This window comes from Pempheris klunzingeri, chromosome 23, assembly GCF_042242105.1.
Source record: "Pempheris klunzingeri isolate RE-2024b chromosome 23, fPemKlu1.hap1, whole genome shotgun sequence".
In the NCBI taxonomy this organism is placed as follows: Eukaryota; Metazoa; Chordata; class Actinopteri; order Acropomatiformes; family Pempheridae; genus Pempheris; species Pempheris klunzingeri.
In genome coordinates, this window is record NC_092034.1 from 6509007 (window position 1) to 6533427 (window position 24421).

The 24421-nt window shown below is 38.8% G+C and overlaps 4 protein-coding genes and 1 long non-coding RNA gene across 5 annotated transcripts; 4 read left to right on the plus strand and 1 right to left on the minus strand.

Moving 5' to 3' along the window:
* Positions 1 to 34: 34 nt before the first annotated feature.
* On the minus strand, positions 35 to 6027 carry tm4sf5 (transmembrane 4 L six family member 5). Its single transcript, XM_070854721.1, has 5 exons — positions 5540 to 6027; positions 4185 to 4265; positions 3592 to 3734; positions 1578 to 1770; positions 35 to 318 (listed from the first exon to the last, which is right to left on the minus strand). The coding sequence occupies exons 1-5, from the start codon at positions 5711 to 5713 to the stop codon at positions 301 to 303; spliced, it is 609 nt and encodes a 202-aa protein (XP_070710822.1). The 5' UTR covers positions 5714 to 6027; the 3' UTR covers positions 35 to 300.
* A 1819-nt stretch (positions 6028 to 7846) lies between these two features.
* On the plus strand, positions 7847 to 8636 carry LOC139222531 (uncharacterized). Its single transcript, XR_011585927.1, has 3 exons — positions 7847 to 7921; positions 8385 to 8435; positions 8541 to 8636. It is a non-coding gene; the product is annotated as an uncharacterized lncRNA (long non-coding RNA).
* Positions 8637 to 10402: 1766 nt separating this feature from the next.
* Positions 10403 to 12969, plus strand: LOC139223235 (cytidine deaminase). Its single transcript, XM_070855213.1, has 5 exons — positions 10403 to 10409; positions 10554 to 10670; positions 11733 to 11844; positions 11927 to 11984; positions 12785 to 12969. The coding sequence occupies exons 1-5, from the start codon at positions 10403 to 10405 to the stop codon at positions 12896 to 12898; spliced, it is 408 nt and encodes a 135-aa protein (XP_070711314.1). The 3' UTR covers positions 12899 to 12969.
* Positions 12970 to 13149: 180 nt separating this feature from the next.
* On the plus strand, positions 13150 to 16140 carry fis1 (fission, mitochondrial 1). Its single transcript, XM_070854644.1, has 5 exons — positions 13150 to 13205; positions 13677 to 13809; positions 14871 to 14947; positions 15111 to 15216; positions 15311 to 16140. The coding sequence occupies exons 1-5, from the start codon at positions 13161 to 13163 to the stop codon at positions 15412 to 15414; spliced, it is 465 nt and encodes a 154-aa protein (XP_070710745.1). The 5' UTR covers positions 13150 to 13160; the 3' UTR covers positions 15415 to 16140.
* A 4223-nt stretch (positions 16141 to 20363) lies between these two features.
* On the plus strand, positions 20364 to 23494 carry cldn15a (claudin 15a). Its single transcript, XM_070854473.1, has 5 exons — positions 20364 to 20730; positions 21073 to 21237; positions 21458 to 21539; positions 21635 to 21742; positions 22784 to 23494. Exons 1-5 carry the CDS (start codon positions 20514 to 20516, stop codon positions 22878 to 22880), a joined length of 669 nt encoding a protein of 222 aa, XP_070710574.1. The 5' UTR covers positions 20364 to 20513; the 3' UTR covers positions 22881 to 23494.
* The last annotated feature ends 927 nt before the right edge of the window (positions 23495 to 24421 follow it).

Below are 24421 nucleotides of genomic sequence, written 5' to 3' on the forward strand. Positions count from 1 at the left end.
TGAAATACAATAAACAAGTAGCGGCACTTAAAATAAACACAGCAGTTGTCCCATGTGAAGTCTTCGGTATGGAAATGTCTTATTGATTAACTATTTTAAGGAAGAATTCAGACAATAATAAGTCAAGTTCCACACACCAACCAGGCTGGTGTGAAACAAAAGCATGAAAGAGAATCAAGAGAAAATCCCAATGTGTTTCCTGGAGGGGGACCGCTGAGTATGAGCTTTTGGAAATGAAATGCAGAAGTGCATCCTGTCTCCTTGTGACGCTGGGTTACAACCAGCTGATCTTCTTCACCTTTACAGTCCACTTTCATCCTGCAACAGGAGAGAAGTCACATGTTTATGTCATGCTTGAGACAGGAAGCGAGCGTTCAGATTGACTGACAGCTGTTAATAAATGTGAGCATCATGTTAACGTGTAAGCGTTTGTTGATACAATACACATGTGGACGGATGTGGACCCTTCTGCATTTTATGAGAGATCTTGTTTTGGATACTGTAATGTGTGTGAATCCTGTATGGTCAGGTCTATAACCTTCAAATCAACTGTGTGTCCCTTATTAGCGTGTGAAATGAGTTCACATGCACGTCAGCAGAAACATGCTTTAGCAGTCCTGCTATATGTTCAGCCATGTGCTAAACCTGAGCTTAATCTTCAACCTGTGCAAACATTTCTGCACAAAATTATGCATTTTGACCCTTTTCAGTTTCCTGACAAGCTGCCAGTTTACTTATTTTACATTTATGGAGTCAAGCCAATCTAGTTTTTCTAGTTTTTTAATTAACTTTTAAACAAAATTAAATAAAAATACACTTTGAAAATTGCATTTTTCTGCATATTCAATACTGTTTAATTTATTTTTTGAAGCAACTCCAACTATCGAATCCTGACGACATTGAGGATTTTAGAATTAAATCTATGTAGTCGCTGACTGTCCGGAAATAAAACATACATTCTTTTAAAAGTTCATTTAACATTTTGGGAAATGTGCTTATTTGCTTTTTGCCAAGAGGTCATGAGAAGATTACACTCTCAAAATCCCCTGAACGGCACCTCTAAAGCTCACAAATTAACATGTTTCATCCATACAAAAGTGTAAAAATGACATGATGTAGCCCCATAATCTCAAACTATACCTTTAAATTCGTGCAGTGAGTACATTTTCCTGTTTAATGGCACAATTGTTGCTGCAATCCAAACTAATCTACCCGCTTTCTTGCACAAATATTATAAACACAGGATTAAAACCACAAAAAGTTTTCCCTTTCCTGTTTTCCATCAGTTGCAGTTAAAAACCCAGAGTTGCTATTAAAGCAGCACTGAAGCAACACTGTGGGAAGCTGCTATAAGGCCAAGTCATCCTACAGACTCCTAACAATAGCTAGAAGAATAGAAGAATAGCCAGAACCAAACCAGTTGGTACAGGACATGTTGCCTTATACTGGCATTTTAATAAAATCTTTTGCATTTTTATTTAACTGCTCTCTGTAGCTCAAAGCTCATTTCATGGGGTTGCATCCTCTCCTACTGTCATTTTACTTTCTTAAAGGTTGAAGTTTCAGGATTTGTTCACCTCTTTGCTTTCCCGACAGTCCCCGCAGATGCACCCCAGGCAGCCATTGACCACCTGGATGCCGCAGAGCACCAGCTGGATCACCGCCATGGCCAGCAGTATGGAGAACAGAACGATGTGCCACATCACAATGTTCTTAGGGTACTCGCAGATTTTCCACATATCTTGGTTTACAAGGTAGCTGTCGTTGCCTCTGCAAGGGAGAGCATTACACACAGCATTAATGAAACTATGTGTGAAGCAGGCCAAGTAGGTAGAAATAGCATTATGACGTTATGAGTTGGGGGGAAAAAATTTGTCAGTAAGATGCTGAAGGGAAAAAGTGAGGATTAGAGAAGGAAAGTGCATGGAAAATAGAAAGGAGAGGAACTGAGAGAGAAGTTCAAGATGTTTTGTTGGAGAAAAGTGACATTAACAGGTTTCCAAAACTATTGATGGTAGAAAATTAAAGACGTGTTCTGACATTTTGGGAAATACACATTGTCATCTTCCTGCTGAGAGCTAAATGAGTTGATTGATACCACTCACATGTGTGTACAACATAGCTAGCTAGCCTAGCTTAGCACAAAGACTGCTAGCTCACCAAATAACATGTTAACATAGCTAACATTGTTAATTCCATGAGAAAAACAGTGCAAATGCATTATCATTAAGGATTTTGTTACATTAGACAAAGTTAAGCTAGCTGTTTGCCAATGTTTTCAATCTCAATGCGAATCTAAGATAATCGGATGCTTTATTTTTAATGTACAAACATCTGACTTTTCTATTCTTTTATCACTACTTTACTTGCTTCAGAACTAACTTTACTTTGAAACAAAACTTTGGAACTGGGATAAAAAAAGAAGTATTAAACATCTACAATTAGATGTTTAGAATAGAGGTTGTTCTGTCAAATTGTGGATAGTTTAAACTGATATTATGCAATTCTTTATGTTTTGTGTTATGCAAGGCAATTATTTTCTGTTATCTTAAATCTTCAAATTGCCTGTTTTTGCCCGACCCCCAGTCCAAAAGACAAAGCTATTCAATTTACAATGATATTTAACTGTAGAGAGCAGAAAATCCTCACTGAGACAAGCAAATGTTTTAGTATGTAGATCGACAAATCAGTTAATTAACTAATAATTTTGGCCAAATTGGAGATATGAAAATACTAATGGTGGTTCATGGTGCATTTGCATAGAGACGGTGAACATAGCAGAGCCCCACATAGAAAAACAGGAACAGAAAAAAGGGGAAATTGAGTTTTCCTGGAGGAAGGACGATGAGGTTGAATATTAATATCCCACCATGTATTGTGTAATCAAACATGGTTCCCTCCCTGTAAACACTGGTGCCCTTTAAACTGCTGTCATCATGGACAGCAAAAGCCAACATTTTAACAACATGCTCATATTTATTAACAAATTTCCCAATCACCTGATGGGCCTCTATCAGCTGACTCAGTTTTACCTGCCTAAGCTTGTAAAATGCTTCAGTGGTGCCAATCATGTCAACCCCTGCGGTATTATCTCTTTAACTGGGTGTATTTTAAGTCATATAGCTTTGAGGTCCAGCAAGGTGACAAAGTATACTAGAGGAACTGTTTCTGGCTGCAAAATATAACAAGTATATATGCAAGTAGCTTAACATGACCCATGACTGAGATTACAAAAAAAAGGAATTTCCCTTTTGACTATGAAAAAATTGCCTATTCTGAACTCTCATGTTCATCACTGCAGAAACAGTGAGTGCTGGTCCTGTCTGCCACCTGCTGGAGTTCAAATATATAGCATTTATTATTTTAACCACCAAGAGCTGAATCTTTTCTGCAGCTCTAACAGAGACAATGGAAGTAGATAATAGAGAAGTGCAGATACACAGTAGCATGCTTGAAAAAAATGAGAAAGGACTGCAAAAAAAGGCTGCAGAGTACTTGTCAGAGCATTATTATCGACTGGAGGTATTCTCTATTGCGTCACCTGCATAGAAAAAGCACATTTAAATGAGTGATGGTGGGAGAAACACTCACGTGCCGAGGTTTTCAAACGGGGATTCCCATTTGCCACCGGCCACTCGACACTTGGGTCCAACAGCCAGACCGGCTGAGGACACACTGGTGCAGTAGATCGCTCCCAGCAGGCCGAAACCAGAGGAAAACACTGAGTTCAGCATCTGAAAGACAGATAGGAACACATCTCACAACACATTTCCATCACATCTCATGGTCTTCCTCAGCAGAAAGAAAGAAAGAACCATTACACTGTTTTTTTCTTTGCTGATGGGCCTTTCACTGTCTCCACAACAGACCAATCACCATTTTCTTTCCCAATAATTAAACACAAGTGAGTACTCTTCACTCTGTAATGGAGGAGATTCATAGCCCTACTTCTGAAAAATATATTTAACAAAAAATAATTCGCAGCACAGTAAATAAATCACTTAATAACAGGACGCTAATGCCCCTATGGTGAAATGTCATTAAAATACCCATGATTCTAATTTGTCCCTCGGCCCCTGATATCACATCGCCTCCGCCTTTGCGTTTTACCACCCATCATTATCAGTCCCGTCCCTAAACTGACATAAACTGTAAATGGAAATCTGTCAAATGACTTTACTCACACGGCAACGGTTGCCACAGCAACCTTTTCCACAGCAACCCTTGCCCCCGGCCCTGATAGCTGAGCAGCTCGGGCACAGCATCTGAAAAGTTCGAAAATAGAAAATATTTTGTCATTCTTCAAGCAAGCCATAGCACAAGTGCTATCTTACTTGAAGTTTTTTAAATGTAAGCCAGAGTTTCTCAAAGGCATTTCATGTGGAGGTGTGGTGTGTGTTGTTATATATGTGTGTGTGTGTGTTCTCTTATCTGTTAAAACAAATGTTTGTGAATCCTGAATCGAATTTTACTGTCTCATCCCACCAGACAATGTCACACATTTAGGGGTGGAGGGAATAAATCCAACTTCCTTGTTACTGATCCAAACTGTATTATCGCAGTCATAAAGACGTGTCCTTCCACAAGACTCAAAGGTCCCTCTGATCCACGATGATGATGAGATTAAAATTTTATGAATTATTTATTGTCCTTGTCAAATGGCAAGAAAAATGCTGGCGGTGACTCACATAAACAGATCTGTTGTGTGTGTCCTTGGTGAGGAAGTGAAGGAGATGTTTTAATCTTGTAACGGTGAATAGTTTCCAAGTTTCTCCAAAAGTTCTTCTTATAGTAGAACATGTCTTTTACATTATAAGACATACAGTAGTGGAGTTAATATCCTGATCCTTCACTTAAGTCAAAGTAGCTCCATGTGTAAAAGTACTCATTGCAAAAAGGGCTGAAAAATTTGTGATATACTATCACATATTATATTTATATATTGTTCAGTAAGTGTAAGTAGCATTTTAATCGATGTCATGCTCTCTTGATGTCATGAAGGTGGAGCTCATTGCTTTGCGTATGTTGTTTAATCATTAACCATGTATCCTTTTATAAGATCATCACATGTTTTGGATATTAAAATTTTAAATTGTAAAGTGAATGTAATGGTGAAAATAGTGTTTTTCTCTGAATTATAATAATCGTAAGTATAAAGTGACATCAAATGGGAAAAAGGTAAAAGTATGTTAAAAGTGTACTTGGCTTGATGTACTTTGGTCTTTAACTGTTCTTTATGTCTGTTTCAATGATTCTTAAAGAGAACATTTTTAACATGCCTTTTTGTGTAATGGAAAAAATAATTGACATCCTACATATACATACAAGTCAAACAGCAAATAATACATTAAAATTTTTTGACAAAATTGTGTAATGCTTAATTATCTCCTCCAAACAATAAAACCCAAGAAAACTAGCAATGAGATTTTACAGGTTTACACAGAGCAGCTATTAATTGACTGAAAAAACCCAATAAAACAAACAGTAAAACATCAAACCAGACTTTGAAGATGAAAACCAATCATAATCCTTTACTCACAAACAGGCCTCCTCCGATGAGCCCCCCCATGAGCCAGACCTGGAGGGAGATTTGATCAGTTTCCAGACTCTGTCCATCAGGGAAGAACAGCAGCAGGTTGGCGATCATGCAGATGAAGGCTGAAGGCAGCAGGATCAGGCCCACCAGGCGGGCACACTTCCCCGTACAACACATGGTTTTTACCTTTTTATCTCTTACTTACTGCTCCCTCTCTTTTTCTACTATCACTCCGAGTATGTTTCCCTTTCTTAAAGTCCGAGGGGAACGAGTGAAAACTGGGCGAAACACTGGAACGCAAGGGAGGCGAGTGAGACTGAGAAGCTCACCCCTGACAGCACACCCTCTCACACTGCGAAAGTCAAACACAGCCGGTGACAGTAACAGCAGGAAGCAGAGAGGGAACAAAGGCCAAGTCTCTGGTGTGGCTGCAGGCAATCTGATTTCAGACCTGCGTATCTTCTCAGATACAAATGAAAATCTTCAGTGGCAACAAATGTCGAAGTTACAGTGCAGGATAAACATTAAGCCCAAACAAACTACAGAGCACACATATGAGGGGAGGGTGTCTATGTGTGTGTGTGTGAGTGTGTGTGTGTGTGTTTGTGTGTTTAGGGGGACACTCTCATGTATTTTTGCGCCCTTTGATACCTGCTCATGATGATACCAGTCTGTTTGTTCTATTTATGGCCTACTGCAAACACAAGAGAGGGCTTGGCCTCCAGTACAGCTTTAATAAAAGCTGTGTAAGCCAAAGATCTGAAACATAATTAACTGGTACCGTATGAGGTGTAAATTAATGAGTGTGTGTGTGATGAATTTAAAGCAGCACCGCTCCGGGGAATGTATTGAAAAAAAGAATCTGCCACCAAATGAATACCAGAAGTCCCTTTCTGTCATTGTTGACTAAATTGGGGCCTAACAGAGGCCAACAAAACATAACTGAGCTTAAAACACAAAAATACAAATGAAAGACAGGTAAAAGTCTCAGGTTCACTGTTTGCCAATACTGACAAACCAATTAATTGCAAACCCGCCCGCTGCCATGCACCACTAAAGCATGATATAGGGCCTTAAGGTGGCTCCTGCATGTTTACCTGCTCTTAAACCTATTATATCAGGTATGCTTACATGGTGCGTATTCCTAAGAAAACGGATTTAATCAATTCGCCACAAACTGCACAGGTTTCTGGGAGCTCAGGGAACAGACCATATTGTCAGTTTTAGAGGATCTTTAGATTCATTAGATATAGAATCTGTATAATCTCTATAGAGGAATGATTTTACTTTAGTTTTATACGCTTGGTTACATTTTAAGAATGGCATTAAATACCATGTCATGTGATAACAGGCTCGTCCTGTTCACAGCTGACGAATGTGGCAAAACGTCAGCTTGTAGAAATCCCCAGTTGTTCCTGTAAGTGGACCAGACAAGTCGTTTGACAAAGCGTTCAGCTGCAATGGCAGGTAAGAGTGTTTTTGTATAACTGCATAAAAACATATTAAATGTGTTCTGATTGCAAGTGCTGCCTGTGTCACGTATTTCAGTTGATCTGACGTAAATTTGCAGTAAAACGCTTTCAGACTTTTAAGTGTCGTCAGGAACTTTCACCCTCAGTTTCACTTTTGGATTGAACGTGAAAACAATACAAGAGAATAACAATGAAGACAATGATAATGTTGCATTTATAATAGTGAAGGTGTTTAATACCTGCAGTCTGATCAGTGGGACAACCTCAGCATGCATTAGACATGGTTTTAACTTGGCATTTTGGTTTTACTTTCTCTTTTATTCTTCTTGCCTCTTTCTTTATTCTATTTCTTCTTAAATATGATCTAAAGTCTTGAATGTTTGTGTCCTAACCACTTCCTAAATCTAAATTCCATTTCCAATCAAAGAGTGTCCTTTTCACATGCTCATCAGCCTCAGCTGCACTTTGTACTTAGTGGCAAATATTAGCACACTAGCACGCAAAACTCATGGTGAAAAAAATTATACCTGCTTAGCGCGCCAATGTTAGCATATGGCTGATGGCACCACACAGTCCCAGAGAGCTGCTAGTGTGACTCTTAGCGCTACAAATGACATAATGCTTTTGTGTTTTAGTGTGTTTATTTTGGTTTGCTCTCACCACCAGTATTTTCTGACATGGGGAACACAGTCATGTTCAACAAATCTTTAAAGATGTGTTCTTTCTATTTGTTTATTAGTGTGAAATAACAATGCAGTGCACACATCTAAAAAAAAAAAGAACTGTGGGAGTATAACACAAGTTTACGTATTATTTTTAGCCCCGTCTAGAACCCGCCCGGTGACAGTAACTTTGGGTGCCATATGGAGGTTTCAGTTGGGCCCTCCACCATCCAGACCCCCAAGGCTGTCAGGTGAGTGTAATATAGACTCAGCTGCCACTTTAGAAGGAGCTGATGTGCTCTAATACAAATGCCTTGCAGAGGATCCTACCTTCAACTTCAAAAGCTCCTTTAATAAGCTGTAGTTTGTGGTGATGTTGAATTGCGCCGCTTTACTGAGAGGTGATTCTCATATTAATCTGCCTATGAGTTATAGGCGTTGGTGAAATTGTTTAATTGTTTAATTAACATTGCAGTATATCACTCCATTTAGTGTCTTCAGTTTTGGAGTTTCAGTCTTGTTAAGGTTGCAGTGATAATATAACTAATATTAATAACCTTTATTTGTATTTTGATTTTCAAAAGAAAGTCATATAGCAATTCACAGAAGAAAAAAAAAACCCAGACATATCTGCTATTTTATTTGTGTGCAATATGTAATTAATCACACATTGCCAGTTTGAATTTGACATTTTTGAAAATCTTACCCCTCTAGCTGAGGTCACAATAGGATGGACTGTCGTCGGACTGGCACGATTCATCTTTGGTCAGTATGCTCTTTAATACAATATTTTACTAAATTTGCTGTTTACTATGTCTTTCTACATCCCTCCGCTGTTTGGTAACCACTCTTGCCACCATTTGTCCACAGGTGTGGTGTATTTCAAGGACTGCCCTCAGCAGCCCAACATTCCCACCTACCTGTTGGGGCTGGCGTTGATACCCCTGCTGATGATACCTTTTGTGACTTTTCCCTGTGAGAGTATTGCAGCTCAGCCACAGGTGCCCCCCGGGGGTGTCAAAGCCTGTCTGGCGTGTTCAATAGGCCTGTTTATCTACGCTTGGATCCTGGCAGGTAAGGATGAAAATATCCCAGATGCCTTTTCTAGAATAACTTATTGTTTACTTACTTGTTTTTGTCCCATGCACCTACAGGGGACGTGTGGGTCTTCTCAGTGTATCAGCCCAACTATGATCCCACAGCCGCTGATGGTCTTTACTGTAATAAGACGCTGTACACTTTTGCTTTCTGGAACGCAGTGTGGGAGACTTTTGTGATTTGTCTCACCCTGGCCAATCTGTGCAGAGGACTGATGTGTTGTGTGATGATGAGTCCCGCACCAGCAAACAGAGACTTTTACAGGAATGTATGAGGCATGGATGTACGCTTCATATGATTATAGTGTGCATAGAACACAGAGAATTATTGCATTGTGCACACTGAATGGGACTTTACAGGGATTTTACTGCAATTTGTGCTGATGGAGAATTATCCACCACGGTAATATGTGGCACTGCATGTGAATGTGAAATTATTTTCCTTATCGATTAATCTGCCAATTATTTCTCTTTCTTTCTCTCTTTTTTTTTTGTTTTTGGTCGATAAAATAAAAATGGATATTGCAATTTCCAACATGCCAAACTTATGAAACCCAAATATACTCAGTGTAATGTCACATAAGAGGAAGAAAAACATAAAATAAATGTAAAATGCTTAAGGGAATGGCTCAATCAATTATCAAAATAGCTGCCAATTATTTCACTATCAATCAACTATCCAAGCAATCAGCTATCATTCATTTATTGTTACAGTTCTTTGACATGTGTGTTTTATTCCACTTTGTTTTCTACAAACTGTAGTGTTATTTTTTTGTTATTTCACTGAGGCATCAATTGTTTTGTGTAACTATATGCAGTATATGGACTTATTTATGTGCTATTTGCCTTATTTGTTTATTTTATTCAGAATACTATGTGTATTATTAATTATTTGCATGCCATTTTTAAATAAAGGCGTGTTCATCTTTTTTAATCCATATTTTTATTGACAAACATCATGACAAACATAGACATTATATGAATACACAATGTCAGGGGTCGGAACATCAACATAAATCACATCACAGCACCCAAAAATCAGCTCATAAATATAATGTAATGTGTACATATGTTGTGTGTTTTGATTGCTTTTCTATTAAAAATTTAATTGAGTTAATGTATTGTTTGACTTTATTTTGAAATATCGTAAAGCTCGGTTTATACTTTGAAATTTTAGATTTGCTGATATGTGATTTTGCGAGTATTAAGATCAGATTAATGATACAGAATTGATTTCTTTTGATAGATGGGTAATTAAAAAATTGAAACAATGTGTTGGGAAATAAAAAGGCGGGTGAATATTGTCATTCCTCCGCGCACCGATGAGGCTGGGACTACTTATCTGCGCTTTGGGGTGCGTTTGGGCAACATCCCCCTTTTCTCGCGAGAAACTTGTGAAAAAACTCTGCTCCCATCTGACAGTCTGACAGCCCCCCAATCTGGTCGATCAGCCAATAACGTGAAGGTAAACATTGCCTCGCTGTCCTCGCTCCCGTCGTTCTGGATCACATTTTACTCTAAACATTTACAGAGCTGCAAACTTTTTATTTTTTATTTTTGCCACATGACGGTCCAGCTGTAAAAAGGTGTCACAGTCCAAAACTGGCCACCAAACCCTGCGAGCAGCCTTCTGCAATGACAGGCAAGTCCTCCTCCTCTCTGTGTCACATGTCTCTAACATTTAATTCTACAAACATCCTCCATCACACTTGACATATGATTCGGCACATCATAAATGCCACCTAACCTCGTGTTCTTTAATCCCGCTGCTGTCTGTTGTGCGCAGATAAAGTTAAAGAGCTGGTTTCAAAGTGCCTGCAGGCCCGGGACATGGCTTACTGCCCGTACAGCCGCTTCCCCGTCGGTGCCGCCATATTAACAGCAGATGGCGCTATAATTACAGGTGATAACCCAACAGGTGACTTCTCTCTTAACTTCAAGTGCACACATCCGGATGAACTGAGAGACTTGAAGTGCAGTGTGGTACAAGACATTCACTCTACTACTACTGTGCTGGGGTTCAATTTTGAATAGGAGGATTATATTTGACATTCATCGGATTCTATTTGAATATTTGCTGCGCTGCACTCATTGTCCAGCCAGTCACTAGGCAGATTACAGTGTTCGTTCAAAACTATGATGCAGTAGAATAAACTATCAAGTTGTTAGAAGTCAACCAGCCACTACCGCAAAGTGCTGCTCACACACGCATCAGCTTTAATGATGCAACGAGAAAATATGTATGACAGCAGACAGTTTTCTGCTTCTGAAAGTGCATTTTGCTGGTAATACTTGTGTATAGTTAGCTAATTAAGATAATGACCGCAGGGCTTTGTATTTTTACATTATTAAAAATATCTGTAAAGTTATCTGTGCATATTCATCTCAGTTCTATAATCATAACTTTATTTCATTCAGCTAAAATATCTTTGTGCAGACACAAGATACTTCCCCTCCACCCATTTCCCTTTTCTACATTTCCCTTTTTTTAATTGCAACTTCCTTCTGACTTTGTCTAAACCCACACACACTTTTTCATTTATTGTTTCCTACATATTGACACTGCTGCTTATCTTATTGTATCCATCTTATCTTAAAGTACTCTGTATGCTGAGGTGAAGTACGATGCATTGTTATACAGTAAATTAAATTGCCCAAAAGTATAAAGAATAGTTGAAAACAGCTCCAGTTTGGCTATTCAGCAGTAGTAGAATGCAGCTTACACACAAATGCATCAGTCATGATATAATGTATAAGACAATATAACATTAAGAGGTGCCATTCTTATGCATAATGTGCATTTTTTTGCTCTTATACCTCAAGCAAACCTTATTGGTATAAAACTATAAAAAAGGAACTATAAAGTGGTTCACAAAGAGAAAGAGAGAGATATAAAAACAATGGGTGTACCACTCATTAAGTGAAGTTTTTAAGAATAATGTGAGAAGTATTTGTGTGTTTTCAGGCTGTAATGTGGAGAACGCCTCCTACGGTCTGACGGTGTGCGCCGAGCGGACGGCCATCCAGAGGGCCGTGGCGGAAGGACACAGGCGGTTCGCGGCCATTGCTGTGACATGGTGAGACTCTCAGTACGGCGACATTAAGAGTTTCGTAAAGCACACGTTCTTTTGCGTTCATCCTCTCATCTCTTTTATGTAGTGACATCAAAGACCGTTTTGTCGGGCCATGTGGAGCATGTCGACAGGTCCTTATGGAGGTGAGACGTCTCTTTTATGAGCAGCACTGGAGAATCATTATCCAGAGATCAATACATGATACCATATCACAATAAATGACTTGATGAGAAGTTGATTTTTGCAGTGTATATAAACCAGGGACACTCCTCTATTCCTATCAGGCCAATCTTTGATACTGCAGTAGGCAGGAGTGTGTATAGCACAGAGTCACTGTATTTTACAGGCATGTTAAACATTGATGGCAATGACCAGAGTCAAATGTTATAGCCTCCTCATGAAGTAGCAGCATTTCGGATCCAATCATAATTCAAAACAGTGGTTTAGACTTCAATAACAGACACTTTTTAAGGCAGACGCTGTTTGTACCCAGGTGTCAGTAGCCAGAATTTTGTGTGTTGGAAATAGTATATATTTTCTTTTCCCCTGTTTTTTTAATATTTGTATTACACTTTTATGATAATACTAATATGGAGTAATGATAATTTACAATCATCATAAATTAAACTAAATTAAAGCTATTGGACACTGAGGTCACGTTCTCTGTAGTTTTTCCATGGAATTTGGAGCTGGATGTCACTGTACATGCAGGATGTTTTATATGTTGATTCCAGCACTTTCAGGTACACAATTTCAGAAATGTCAACAAATATAAATAGGTGAATATCTAGTATTTCTGCACCCACATTTTATTACTGGAGAGCGCGACTGGAGCTTTGAAACTGCATTCAGACCTCGATGTTGGGAAATGAAAGATGCACAGAAACCATAACGGAACAGTCTCTCTCTCCCTCCCTCTCTCTCTCTCTCTCTCTCTCTCCAGTTTGGACCAGACTGGGTTGTATACTTAACCAAGCCTGATGGATCTTACAAAGAAACCAGCCTCAGTGAACTGTTGCCCCTAGCCTTTTCCCCTGCCCATCTCACAAAGAACTGACATATAGCCTCGATAGCATCCTCACACATAATACTTTAGTACTTTTTAGCCACAAAGTCTCTTGAATTGTGTTGAATTAGGTAATAAAACAATAAAACTCATTTTCCCCTAAATACGTGTGATTCTTCGTCTCCTTCTTCATATTATTATTGTTATTGTTATTATTATTATGACTTCAGCTCTAAAGCGCTGAAGATGACGTTGCAAAAACATCTATGTCACGTGATAAAAGTGGGCGGGTCCGAATTCAGTTTCCGGAAACATGGAGGCTGTTGTGAGCGATGTGGTAGCTCCTGAAGACCTTCTAGTAAGTTTTCAAGTTATTAAACGTCTTTCTTTTTATAAAGCATATACGCCAACAAACGGGTGACATTTTATGCGGTTCTCACAACATATTTCGAGTTGTTAAATGCAGTAATTTGGGCAAATAGCGACGTGTTCGAGGATAGTTTTGTCGCGTCACATAGCTAGCTAACGCTAATGATGATGTATATGGTTATAAATGGTCGCGGTAATTTCCGCCAATAGAGGTACAAGACTCATGCTAATAACAGTTTGGGAAATATATGCTCTTTTGTGAGCTATAATACCTTAATAAGTGGATGTCAACTACTATTTCCTACTTAGGAAACATTACACAGTGCGCGCTAACGTTACATCTGCCAAATCAGACATGACAATTGTCATGTGACAGGAGCACAGCAAGGCCTTCCTGTTACAGATGATTTAATTAGATTACAGAAAAAGTAAGTTCTGTGGTTCTTTTTGGTTTCGACAGAAATTTGAGAAGAAGTACAACAATGAGCTGATGAAGGGAGCTGTCTCCAAAGAAACGAAGTTTGAATATGCTTGGTGTCTGATCCGGAGTAAATACTCGGAGGACATCAAGAAGGGAATTGTGCTTTTGGAGGGTAAGTTAAAGGAATATGTGTCATACTCAAAGCTACATGCTGCAGTAGAGACTTGCTGTCGCCTAATTAGAGGCTTTTTCAGGCTGATCTATCAGAAGTAAATAGTTATTTGACAGACACTCACTGCAGTGAGTAATATCTAACATGTGTCACTGCATAGGCCACATGTCTTCATCCTGGGGAGGAGATGGAGACTCTAAATTAATGCTTGGATCTAATATAAAGAAGCTTGTCTTTTTTTGTCCGTTTTAGTAATTAATTTTGACATTGAGTTGGGGTCACTGGCTCACATTACATTGTAACTACATTGTAAGCATGAATAATTCATAAAAACATTTAGAAGAAGCAATGAAATCTAGTGTGAAAGGGTGTAAAGGTGTGTGTATTTGCACTATGATGTGATCATTTCTGGTATTAATTTGGAGTCACTGGGTCACACGACATAGAAGCTATTGAAAATAAATTGAATAAATTATTATTATTATTATTAAATAAATTGTCCATAAAAAGTACTCGCAAAAAATAGACAAAGCCCCAAAACCCAATATAAAGATGCGTGTCCTGTGTGCCTGGTGTAGAAATAATCTCTGGTATTGATTTAGAGTCTTCACCTCACATTACATGGAAGCTATTGAAAAAAGGACACAATGGTTTTATTAAATTAGTCATGGGAAATTAATAAATTACACATGAGCAATCAAAATATGTGTGCTACATAAAATCTGTTATATTTTATTTATTTATTTTATTGTATTCTATTGTAAAGTCAGCAGGACGGTGTAATAAAAGCATTATTTTTGTGCTTTGAAGCTTGAACTCTGGGGGGAGCTGAACAAGAGGACGCTGCTGGGTCTGGAGTGTAATGGAGAATTCTGATATATACTGATATATGGGACATTTTACAGTGTTGCTTTTAAACATATTTTAATCATTTCTGTGATTTATTATAAGATATCAGCTGCCATATGCATCAAAGGAAGGATTGCTGTTACATGTTAGCTTGTAGGATTTCATAATCAGTCAAAACAGTTTGAATCAAGGTTGTTTTTTTTATCTTGTAGAACTTGTTCAGAAGGCATCAAAGGACGACTCCCGGGACTTCTTGTTCTACCTTGCAGTGGCCAACTACAGACTCAAAGTTAGTGTCTTTCCTCAAGCCATGACAGTATTGACATTGTTAAATTCATGGAATTAAAATTGTAGCATGTTAACGATTTTTAATGCAGCCCTTACATTTGATTTAAAGTGTGCACACACACCTGAGAGTGCTTTCTGTTTCCTCTTCCCTGTTCTTCTTCCAGGAATATGAGAAAGCTCTGAAGTATATCCGAACTCTTCTGAAGAACGAGCCGACGAACAAGCAGGCTCTGGACCTGGAGAAGCTCATTGACAAGGCTTTAAAGAAAGGTAAGAACCAACGTGTAACATACTTTGATCAATTATTTGACCCTGAAATATGAGTGTAAATCCACTATGCTGATACTTGTATGTTGTCATCTAGACGGTTTGGTTGGCATGGCGATCGTCGGGGGAATCGGCCTTGGCGTGGCCGGTTTAGCTGGCCTCATCGGCTTGGCTGTGTCAAAAGGAGCTGCTAAATCCTAACCTGAACACATGATGACGTGTCTTCATTTTGCTGGACTGACACACTGACACTTCCTCTGCATAAACAATTAAAACTTTGTGGCGAAAGCTTGAAGGATGTAACACTTTGGTGTGAAGGTGAATATGTACTGAAACATATTAAGGGTTTGATTAATGCCAGTGAAAAACCTGTTTTCATATATGAACAGGGCTGAGCTTCACCATACATATGACATTACATATACACATGCATTCACTCACCATAGCATGGCACTTTTTCATTATTTGTGTAAATAAATTAGAATAGTAAAGGTGCGCCTAAATTTTATGTAATTTCTTAGTTGGTATGCACCGCAGCCTAAACTTACACGACCTTTACATTTTGTTAAAAAAAAAGTTGTGGTTCTGTAACGGTTTGATTGTTTTTGACATCAGAAGTGCATTTTTAATGAAAGTGTTACTAGTGGGAAGTGCAGCATGTAAGGCCAAAAACAGCAGTGGGGTTTGTTTGCTGGTGAGGTAGCAGTGACTGCCATGCTACTGTTAGAGGTCCAGCTGCTGCTGTGGAGGCAACAAGGTGATGTTTGAATTTATTCTGAATGCTACTTTAAATTAAGGGAAGCAACACAATTACTGTAAATTAATACCTTTTGTTATGTAAAGCGTATTTCCTTACATTTACCTGTGCTACATTTAATGGGTTGCGTTTTCCATCTTGTTAAATAAAATTATTTTGAACTGAGAGAAGATTGTTGTTCAGTGACATCTGTGTCAGTGCTGGAGCACCATATGTTCAGGTGTGTATCTCTTGAGAATAGAGAGCACTGGGAATAGCAGAAGTGTATGCAGAAAGAAGAGAAAAACATGGTCGAAGAAATGCAGCAACAGAAATGATCAGATATCTCTAAATAATTGGGAATTGTCATTTATATTGTCCAGCTGATTGTTGGACAAAACAAACTTTATGTAAATAAAGTAATTATAAGGAAAAATCAGCAAATCCTTACATTTGCCGAAACTAAGACTATTAAACATTCGGCACCTTTGCATGAAAAATGCAGATTATCATAATAGTTGATCTTCATTTTTGTTTCAGCTCTACTCCAATGTACTGTGTACTGTCATCTGCGTAAAAAAGGATGTTATGAGTGTGTCTTATTTTTAACTGTTATGAAAGACTCGCATTAGAATCTATTGTTCATTGAGCAAAGTATACAACTCCACTCTTATCACTCCTATTTATTAACTCTATTAAAGGTTTTGGCATGCGCAGTGCAAGAGAGTGCATTATCATCATTATCAAGGTCTGTAGCACTAAGATTGGGCCATTCATGTTTGAGTAAAAACCTGCCTGGCCTAGTTCACTTGCTCATCATCCTCACATCTTGACTCTCGAGGAGATTCAACAGGATTTTACAACAGGAAGGCTCATAGAGGCTATCAGTTGGTGTGTAGTGCTATCAGCCTCGTGGGGTGTTATTCATTAACACACCTGACAGGACCGAAACTCCCCAGGGACAGATCAGAGTAAACAGCAATCTACTTTGGTGTGAAAGAGGCGATCGAGTGGGTAAACACAAGAAAAAGCGAGAGACCACGGTGGGTAGAAGTCCCCCACGAATTAATCTAATGTCCGAACAGAGGAGCAGAAAATATAAACAGAATCACTAACCAAAGGTGGACTTGTCTTCCAACTCCTCTCACGCGCAGGTTAGACACTTAAACATCAATGATTCATCAAAGCCAGTGTAATTCGGATTGGCTTCAGTGAGTTTCAGTTACGAGGGCCAATGTTCATTGAGCTTCCACTGGTTTAAACACATGGCTGAGACATATTAATGTGTAATCACCATGAAGAAAGGGAATAGTCTGGGAACATGGTGTATTGGTTAAGTTACACCCAGCATACATGTCATCACACGGTAATTTGAAGTTACTGTATAATCCAGTAGAACAGCAGTGTATTGTTCATTGCTTTATATTACTGCAGGTAGTCACACAAAGAGAGAAAGTAATTAGATTTCTGTCACAGTTTTATGTGCTGTTAACTCCCCCTGGTTTTGATTATTTCTTTCCTACTTTTTATTGTACTGATTGTACTTTGAGGAGATAAATGTGAAGAAACTTGAAGAGATTTTATTCCCTGATACAGTCATCTGGATTTTGCACCAGCTGCAGGCTGAGCAGTTGTGTGGGGAACACCAACAGTGGTTTTTGAGAGTGCAAAAATGATCCTTTTATGGGTTGAAATTATTTTGTGGGGTCTAAATTATTTTAGCCATGCTAGTGCCATTGCTCTACAGATGGCAATGTCAGTATGTTGGTGAATCAGTCTGTTGATCAGTTGGTAGGTCCTACTTTTTGGTCCAGATCGAAATATACTGGATGGATTGGCACAAAATTGTGTTTAGGCATTCATAGTCTCCAAAGGATGAATCCTAATGGCTTTGGTGACCCACTGACTTTTCCTCTAGTGCGCTCATGACATCTCAAAGACTTTTGGGTGGGTTGCCACATAATTTGGTAAACACATTTATGAACCTGTCTGCACTGAGAGTTCTTAATGTAAGTTAGTCCAGGACCACAAGATGGTTCTAAATCAAACAAGAAAGGTTCCTTAAAATGACAACCTCAGTTTAATTTTTTTTTACAGTCGTTAATCATGTTCCTGTTGTAGTAAATAATAAATAATAAACCAGCACACACACAAACACCTTTTTCTTTATGTCCCGATCTATTCTGGACAGCCTTCCCTGCTGTCTCTCTTCATCACCTTTTCATCCCACACCCAGCCACACCCAACTCTTCATTCCTGGAAGGCAAATGAAAAAGTTATGAGCTTCTCTTCAGGTATCACTTTAAAAAAATCACATAAACTTTGTTTTCACAGACGAAGTCCCTGTGACATTGGCGTCTAATAACACAAACTCATCAGCGACCAGTGCTGCGGCCAAGTGGGCTGTAAAAATGAGCTTTGCAAACAGCTTGGCCATAAAATGGAAATTTATGGCAGGGCAGGATCCAGTTTTCAACTCAGATGGAGGTGGATGTTTATTTCCTGCAAAATTGTTTCTCAACAATGTACCAAATGACAGTATGAAGAATGATCACCCACATCTGCAGTTGTTTAGTTCCTTGTTTGGCTTAAATTAGTATTAGACACAAGGTACAGCTGAGGCTAATGGGAATTTGAGACGTTTTGCAAGTATTTGGTCAGAAAACGAAGTAGCAGACAACTTTATATTTTGATCTGATGATAGCAGTATGTATGTTCAGGGGAGCACAAAAGTTCTTACAATTAATCCTGAGGGGAACATGAATGTCTACCAAATTTTATGACAATTCATCTTGTTTTTTTTTTTTTTACTAAAAAAACATAAAAATGAATCTCATGGTGCAGCTAGAGGAGAAAAACCAACGTCATTAGGGTTCATCCTCTGGGGAACACAAATGTTATTACAAGGTTTTATCCAATAGCTGTTGAGATATTTCACTTAATTAATTTAACTTAATTATTCAATTTTAACAACACAAGTAGTTAAAACTGAAAATCAAAAAAGTGATCAAGAATTCAACATCAGTGAAAAACCACTGAAAAACAGTGAAGAAACTGACCTTTACTACATCAAGTAACGCCTTAAGCAAACTCTACTGTAAGGTATATTTTATCTTTAAGAAGTACACAGCTGATTACATTTATGTATCCATTTACATGTACTAATCTTTACCGTTATCATGGAAAAAATGTGGTCCTGTATTATCAGTTTATTCCATCAGCGATAACAACATCAGCCTCTGAAGCAGTTTGCCTGATTCACGATTCAGGTTTATTTCCAGAAACCTTCAAGACCAAAACATGTAGAAGATACAAAACGTAAAAAAGTGTGGTGAGCAGAACGGTTTGCTGTTGATAATACTGTATTTGAGTTACTTTTTAATCAAAGTAAATAAAATGTAACGCTGTTGTCTTGCATAATGTCTTTCAAAATGTTAAAAATAGATTCAGATTAAAGTTTACAGCTATTTCTGTGTCACTGCAGATGATTTACTGGTGACAAACTCCCCTTTGAAAACGCTTCACCTCACACTTCCTTCATGAAAACCGATGAACGGCTTGGGTCAGGTTTATCGTTGGTGAGCTGTGTGTCTATTTCTAGAGCCTCTGTCTTGACCTTCATACAAATGAGTTTGCTGGTTTGCAGATCTCCTCGCCTCTATGCACTTGAGGGCTTTGTCTCGATATTATCAGTGTGGTAAACTCAGCGTGGCCTGGATTTGGCAACACTGACCCTGCAGCTATCAGGAGGATAATTAATGAAGGCACACAAACACAGAAACTAGAGGATGAACTGGATAACTTTGGCCCTTTGTCATTTGCTTTTAGCTTACATGTTGATTCCTTTCCAAACCTTTTCAAAATGATGGGTGTGACAATCAATGATTTCCGATGTCTGATGGCCTTGAGAACTAAAGCAATAAAACTAAAAAGGTGCAGTTGGCTTTGTTCAAAAAGTGTGTAATATAACGCCACTCCAGTATGAAACTTTAGGAGTTTAAAGATACAGATATCAACTTTTTTTTGGCAAATCTCCATCACAAAGAACTATTTAAAATCTTTCATAAATTACTAATAATGTCTGGCTGTTAATCAAAGTGTATAATTTGTTAAAATCTGCTCATAAATCGGATCAAATGTGAGTAAGTCTTAGAGATCCGATGCATTTTGAAAGAAAGAAACACGGTCAAATATGTCTAATGAACATATAAAGTGCGGTGTCATTAAGAGCGACAGGTGACCATTGGACCCTGAGAGCGAGTCGATAAACACCTGTTCAGTTTCAGGGGTGTAAAATGCAACAAAAAAGAAAAAAGATGAAGACAGTGTGTGTGTGTGTGTGTGTGTGTGTGAGTGGAGGGGGGAGGAGAGAAAGCAAGTCATATAAATCATTATACATATCTGCTGACTTGGACACATCTCACAGTGGCAGACCAGACACGCCACACTCTCTGACGTCTATCACACCCAATTCAGATGTTCAGATTTTTTTAACAAGCTTTATTGATTTATAAAAGCGAGATCTGGATATACTTTTGGTTGACTGCTGGGCCGAGGAGGGGTCATGGATCCAATTGTGGAAGTTGTGGCTGTGCTGCTAGGGTTCATCGGTTGGGTGATGGTGGGGGTCGCCCTGCCAAACCGCTACTGGAGGACCTCCACTGTGGACGGGAACGTCATCACCACCTCCACCATCTATGAAAACCTGTGGATGTCATGTGCGACGGACTCGACCGGAGTACATAACTGCAGGGAGTTCCCTTCCCTGCTCAATTTGAGTGGTACGTTGACAAAGAAAAAAATTCAAATTAATGATTTGAATCATACAAATAAGTTTTATTTTTTGTTAAGTTTGATCCAGAACATCATTTCAACACATTTCAATTGAACATTGTCACATTATATGAAACAACCAATGATGCTTTGTCAGGATAAAACAAGTATCCAATAAGTGCCTGTTAAAGGACAATTTCAAAATTTTATAGCTCCTTGAAATTTGCATGTTCATAACAAGACAGGTTTACAGGCCAACACCAAATCTCACAAACTGGCCCCAATCTCATTACTCTTTTTTTGAGGAAGATGGTTAATTCAGTGGCTGTTTATTTCCACTCTGTGCTCAGGTTACATCCAAGCGTCTCGTGCCTTGATGATAACATCGATAGTGTTGGGCACCTTTGGACTGTTGGCGGCCCTGATAGGAGTGCAGTGCTCGAAGGCTGGAGGCGAAGACTATGTTCTCAAAGGGAAGATTGCCGGCACAGCTGGAGTCCTTTTCTTACTGCAAGGTGACAAAGATGAGAAAAAGCATTTAAAAGGTGTATTTTAGGAGAAGGTAAAACAGTGAGAACATCTCCAAAATGCTAAAAAATTACGTTTTATAGCATGTTCAGATCAATCCTCCATAAATTTCTTCCTGGTTTCCTGCAAGAATTTGGATATCTGTGTATCTGGCAGCTTCCCCGCTGCTTTTTCAATGTTTAAAGAATATCTTATTTCACTTCAAAGGTGTGTGCACAATGGTCGCGGTGTCCTGGTACGCCTTCAACATCACCCAGGACTTCTTTGATCCTTTCTATCATGGGACAAGGTGAGATGGTGGTGGTGCTTTGGGGCCGGTTGACTAAAAGGCCAAACATGAAGCCTACTAGTGTTGGCTGACTGAAATTCTGCTGTGTTTCGCAGGTATGAAATAGGAGAAGGACTTTACATCGGCTGGTGTTCCGCTGTGCTCGCCATCGCTGGAGGAGCCTGCCTCACCTGCTCCTGCAAAACGGGCACAAAGGAAAAATAGTGAGTTTGAATCCTCTCTGTCTGCCAAAATATCACACTCATTCATTTATTGATGGATTTACTGTTTATTAATCTCTAAAGTGTGAAGACACTTTCAAATGTGAGGTAGTGACATGAAAAAAAACAGCTCTTACCTGAGGTTAAGGAGATGGATTAATGAGAGAATTGATATACAGTATGAATGTATCAATATATCATTGATCAAATTGATCAAATTATAAATATTCAAATAAAACAATTGATATGTAAAGAATTTTAAGCTAGAATGATAATAAATTAAATAGATAGTTTACTTCAAAAATCAAGTTTTAAAAAGGAAATGAATGGTAATGCACATTGACAAATTCATGAATAGATTTTGATATTTTGCCAAATCTTTTGTCATTTAAATGAACGTTTGAACACATGATGAACGTTTTGCTGTGGAGGCACTCCGGCGGCTTTTTTTTATTGCCTGTTTGATGTAATAGGAGCTCTCATTTCATCTTAACACGTCTGGGTGCCTTTGTTTCTGCCATATTGAAAGTTTTATTTGGCCAAAATACCTCCATGAAGTGTCATGGACAGTGTGCACCAGCTGAAGTGGCTGAAGTGCAATAGAAGTCAAAAGGGCTGGTAACTGATTAGTCATGATCCTCTAACCCAGTCAGAGTGCTTGTCTCCTATGTTTATGCTACTTAGAGGCACATTATACAAAGGCTGGTTAAAGCCACTATGTGTAGGACTTGTATATTGACTTTAACGCCCCCTAGTGGCAAGATCATAAGAGTCTCTGCTGCAAGTGCACAGTGCTTCTCATCGTAACCTTCTTATGATTTCATTGTGACATATTGAAGACACGTTGACATGTCAAAGTAGTAAAACCACAGGTGTGAATAATAAAATGAATGATGGCCGAATTCCATTTAGCTGCAACTGTTTTTGGATGCTAGTATTGTGCTGCTGGTTTGGTGTCAAGATTGTTGATTTGAGGATATAAAGTGATTTATGCGTCCAGCCTCAGTGACTGATGTTTTTGTTTTTAACCATCTTGTTTTGCAGCCCTTTGCCTTATCAAAGCAGGGGAACTGCTTACTCTGGAGCGGCGCCGACCCGAAGCGTGGCTAACAGTACTTACGGCCGAAATGCTTACGTTTGAGCAAGATATGAAAACCAAACTTTGTCAAAAAAAAAGAAAGAAATCAAATCTCTTCCAAATGGCCCGGGTTAACTTCTTCTTTTATCACCTTGAGGGTCAGAGCTAAAAGCTACAGGTCCATCAAATGTTCACTGATGGAAGTAACATAGAACCACTGAACTGTATATAATCACAATATCCAGTGTGTATTGGAATAGCGTTGGAGCGATAGTATTGAATTGTATTGTTGTGTCGCCGCACAAACAAAGTGTATGCTTTTGCAATGATTCTATTTATGTTTCCCCGCTGATGTTAGCACAAATACATGTACATACAGTCGCTTAGTTTCAAAGGAATCCAATCATTTGATGATCTGCACACACATTTCCAGTCATTTGGAAAGGTCAAAACTGTGATAATCCAGATATTTGTGTGTGTTGTTTTGTACAGTTTTATAGCCAGTGGACGAGGGTGGAGGACAAGATATTATTTTGATGGTTTTGTGTGTTTTTCTTTTAGTTTATTTTGCTCTTTTTTTTTCTTTTTTACAATTGCAAACAATAAAATGTGTTATGCTAAATATTTCAGTGTGACTTTGTATTCCTCTAGTCAATAAAGGTATGATTGCACTCTTTTTCTTTTAGCAAAGTCAGTTATGTGTGACGTTTCACATTATTGTTGTTATCATTGATTATCTGAGCATCAGAATCGGCTTTTATTCGTCAAATATGTGAACACATACAAGGAATTTGACTTTGGTTTTCTCATTTCTGTCATGTGCTTACACTTACACATAAATAGACAAACAGGGAAACAAGAACAACAAAGCACACTACTCACAATAAGTTAGGGATATTGTTATTTACATGAGTGCTTTTCCTATTTGGTCTGAATTTTAATGAAATAAGTAAAAGTTCCCTTTGATATTACTAATAATGAATGAGAAGAAACACCATTTTCATTAGTTTAATATTTATTACCCCAAAAACTTTAGACAATAACAAGGATAGCCCCAAATAACAAAAATTGACAATGTCAGTAGCGGGTGTTTCCACCATTTGCAGCAATGACAGCTTGACAGCGACGTCTCATGCTCCTCACTAGCCTCGTGATGTTGTTCTGAGGCAATGCGTTCCACTCTTCCACAAGTGCTACACGCAGTTGTGCCAGGTCACGTGGGGGTGGGGTACGATCATCCACTCTCTGCTTCAGCTGGTCCCAGACGTGCTCTATGGGGTTCAGGTCAGGGGACATTGGTGGCCATACCATATGAGGCACTCCGACTTCCTGAAGCCGAGCTGTGACAATTCTGGCACGATGTGGTGGTGCATTATCATCCATGAACAGAAAGTTGGGGGTGTGCTGGCGGAATTGGGGGATGATGATGGGTTCTATGATGTCTCTGAGGTAAGAACGTGCAGTGACTGAGCCATCTACAATAACCAAATCTGTTTTGCGCTGACTGGTGATGCCTGCCCAGACTATTGCACCTCCTCCACCAAAGCGAACCCTGGGGACCATGTTGACCTCGGCGTATCGCTCACCTCGCCTTCTCCAGCAAC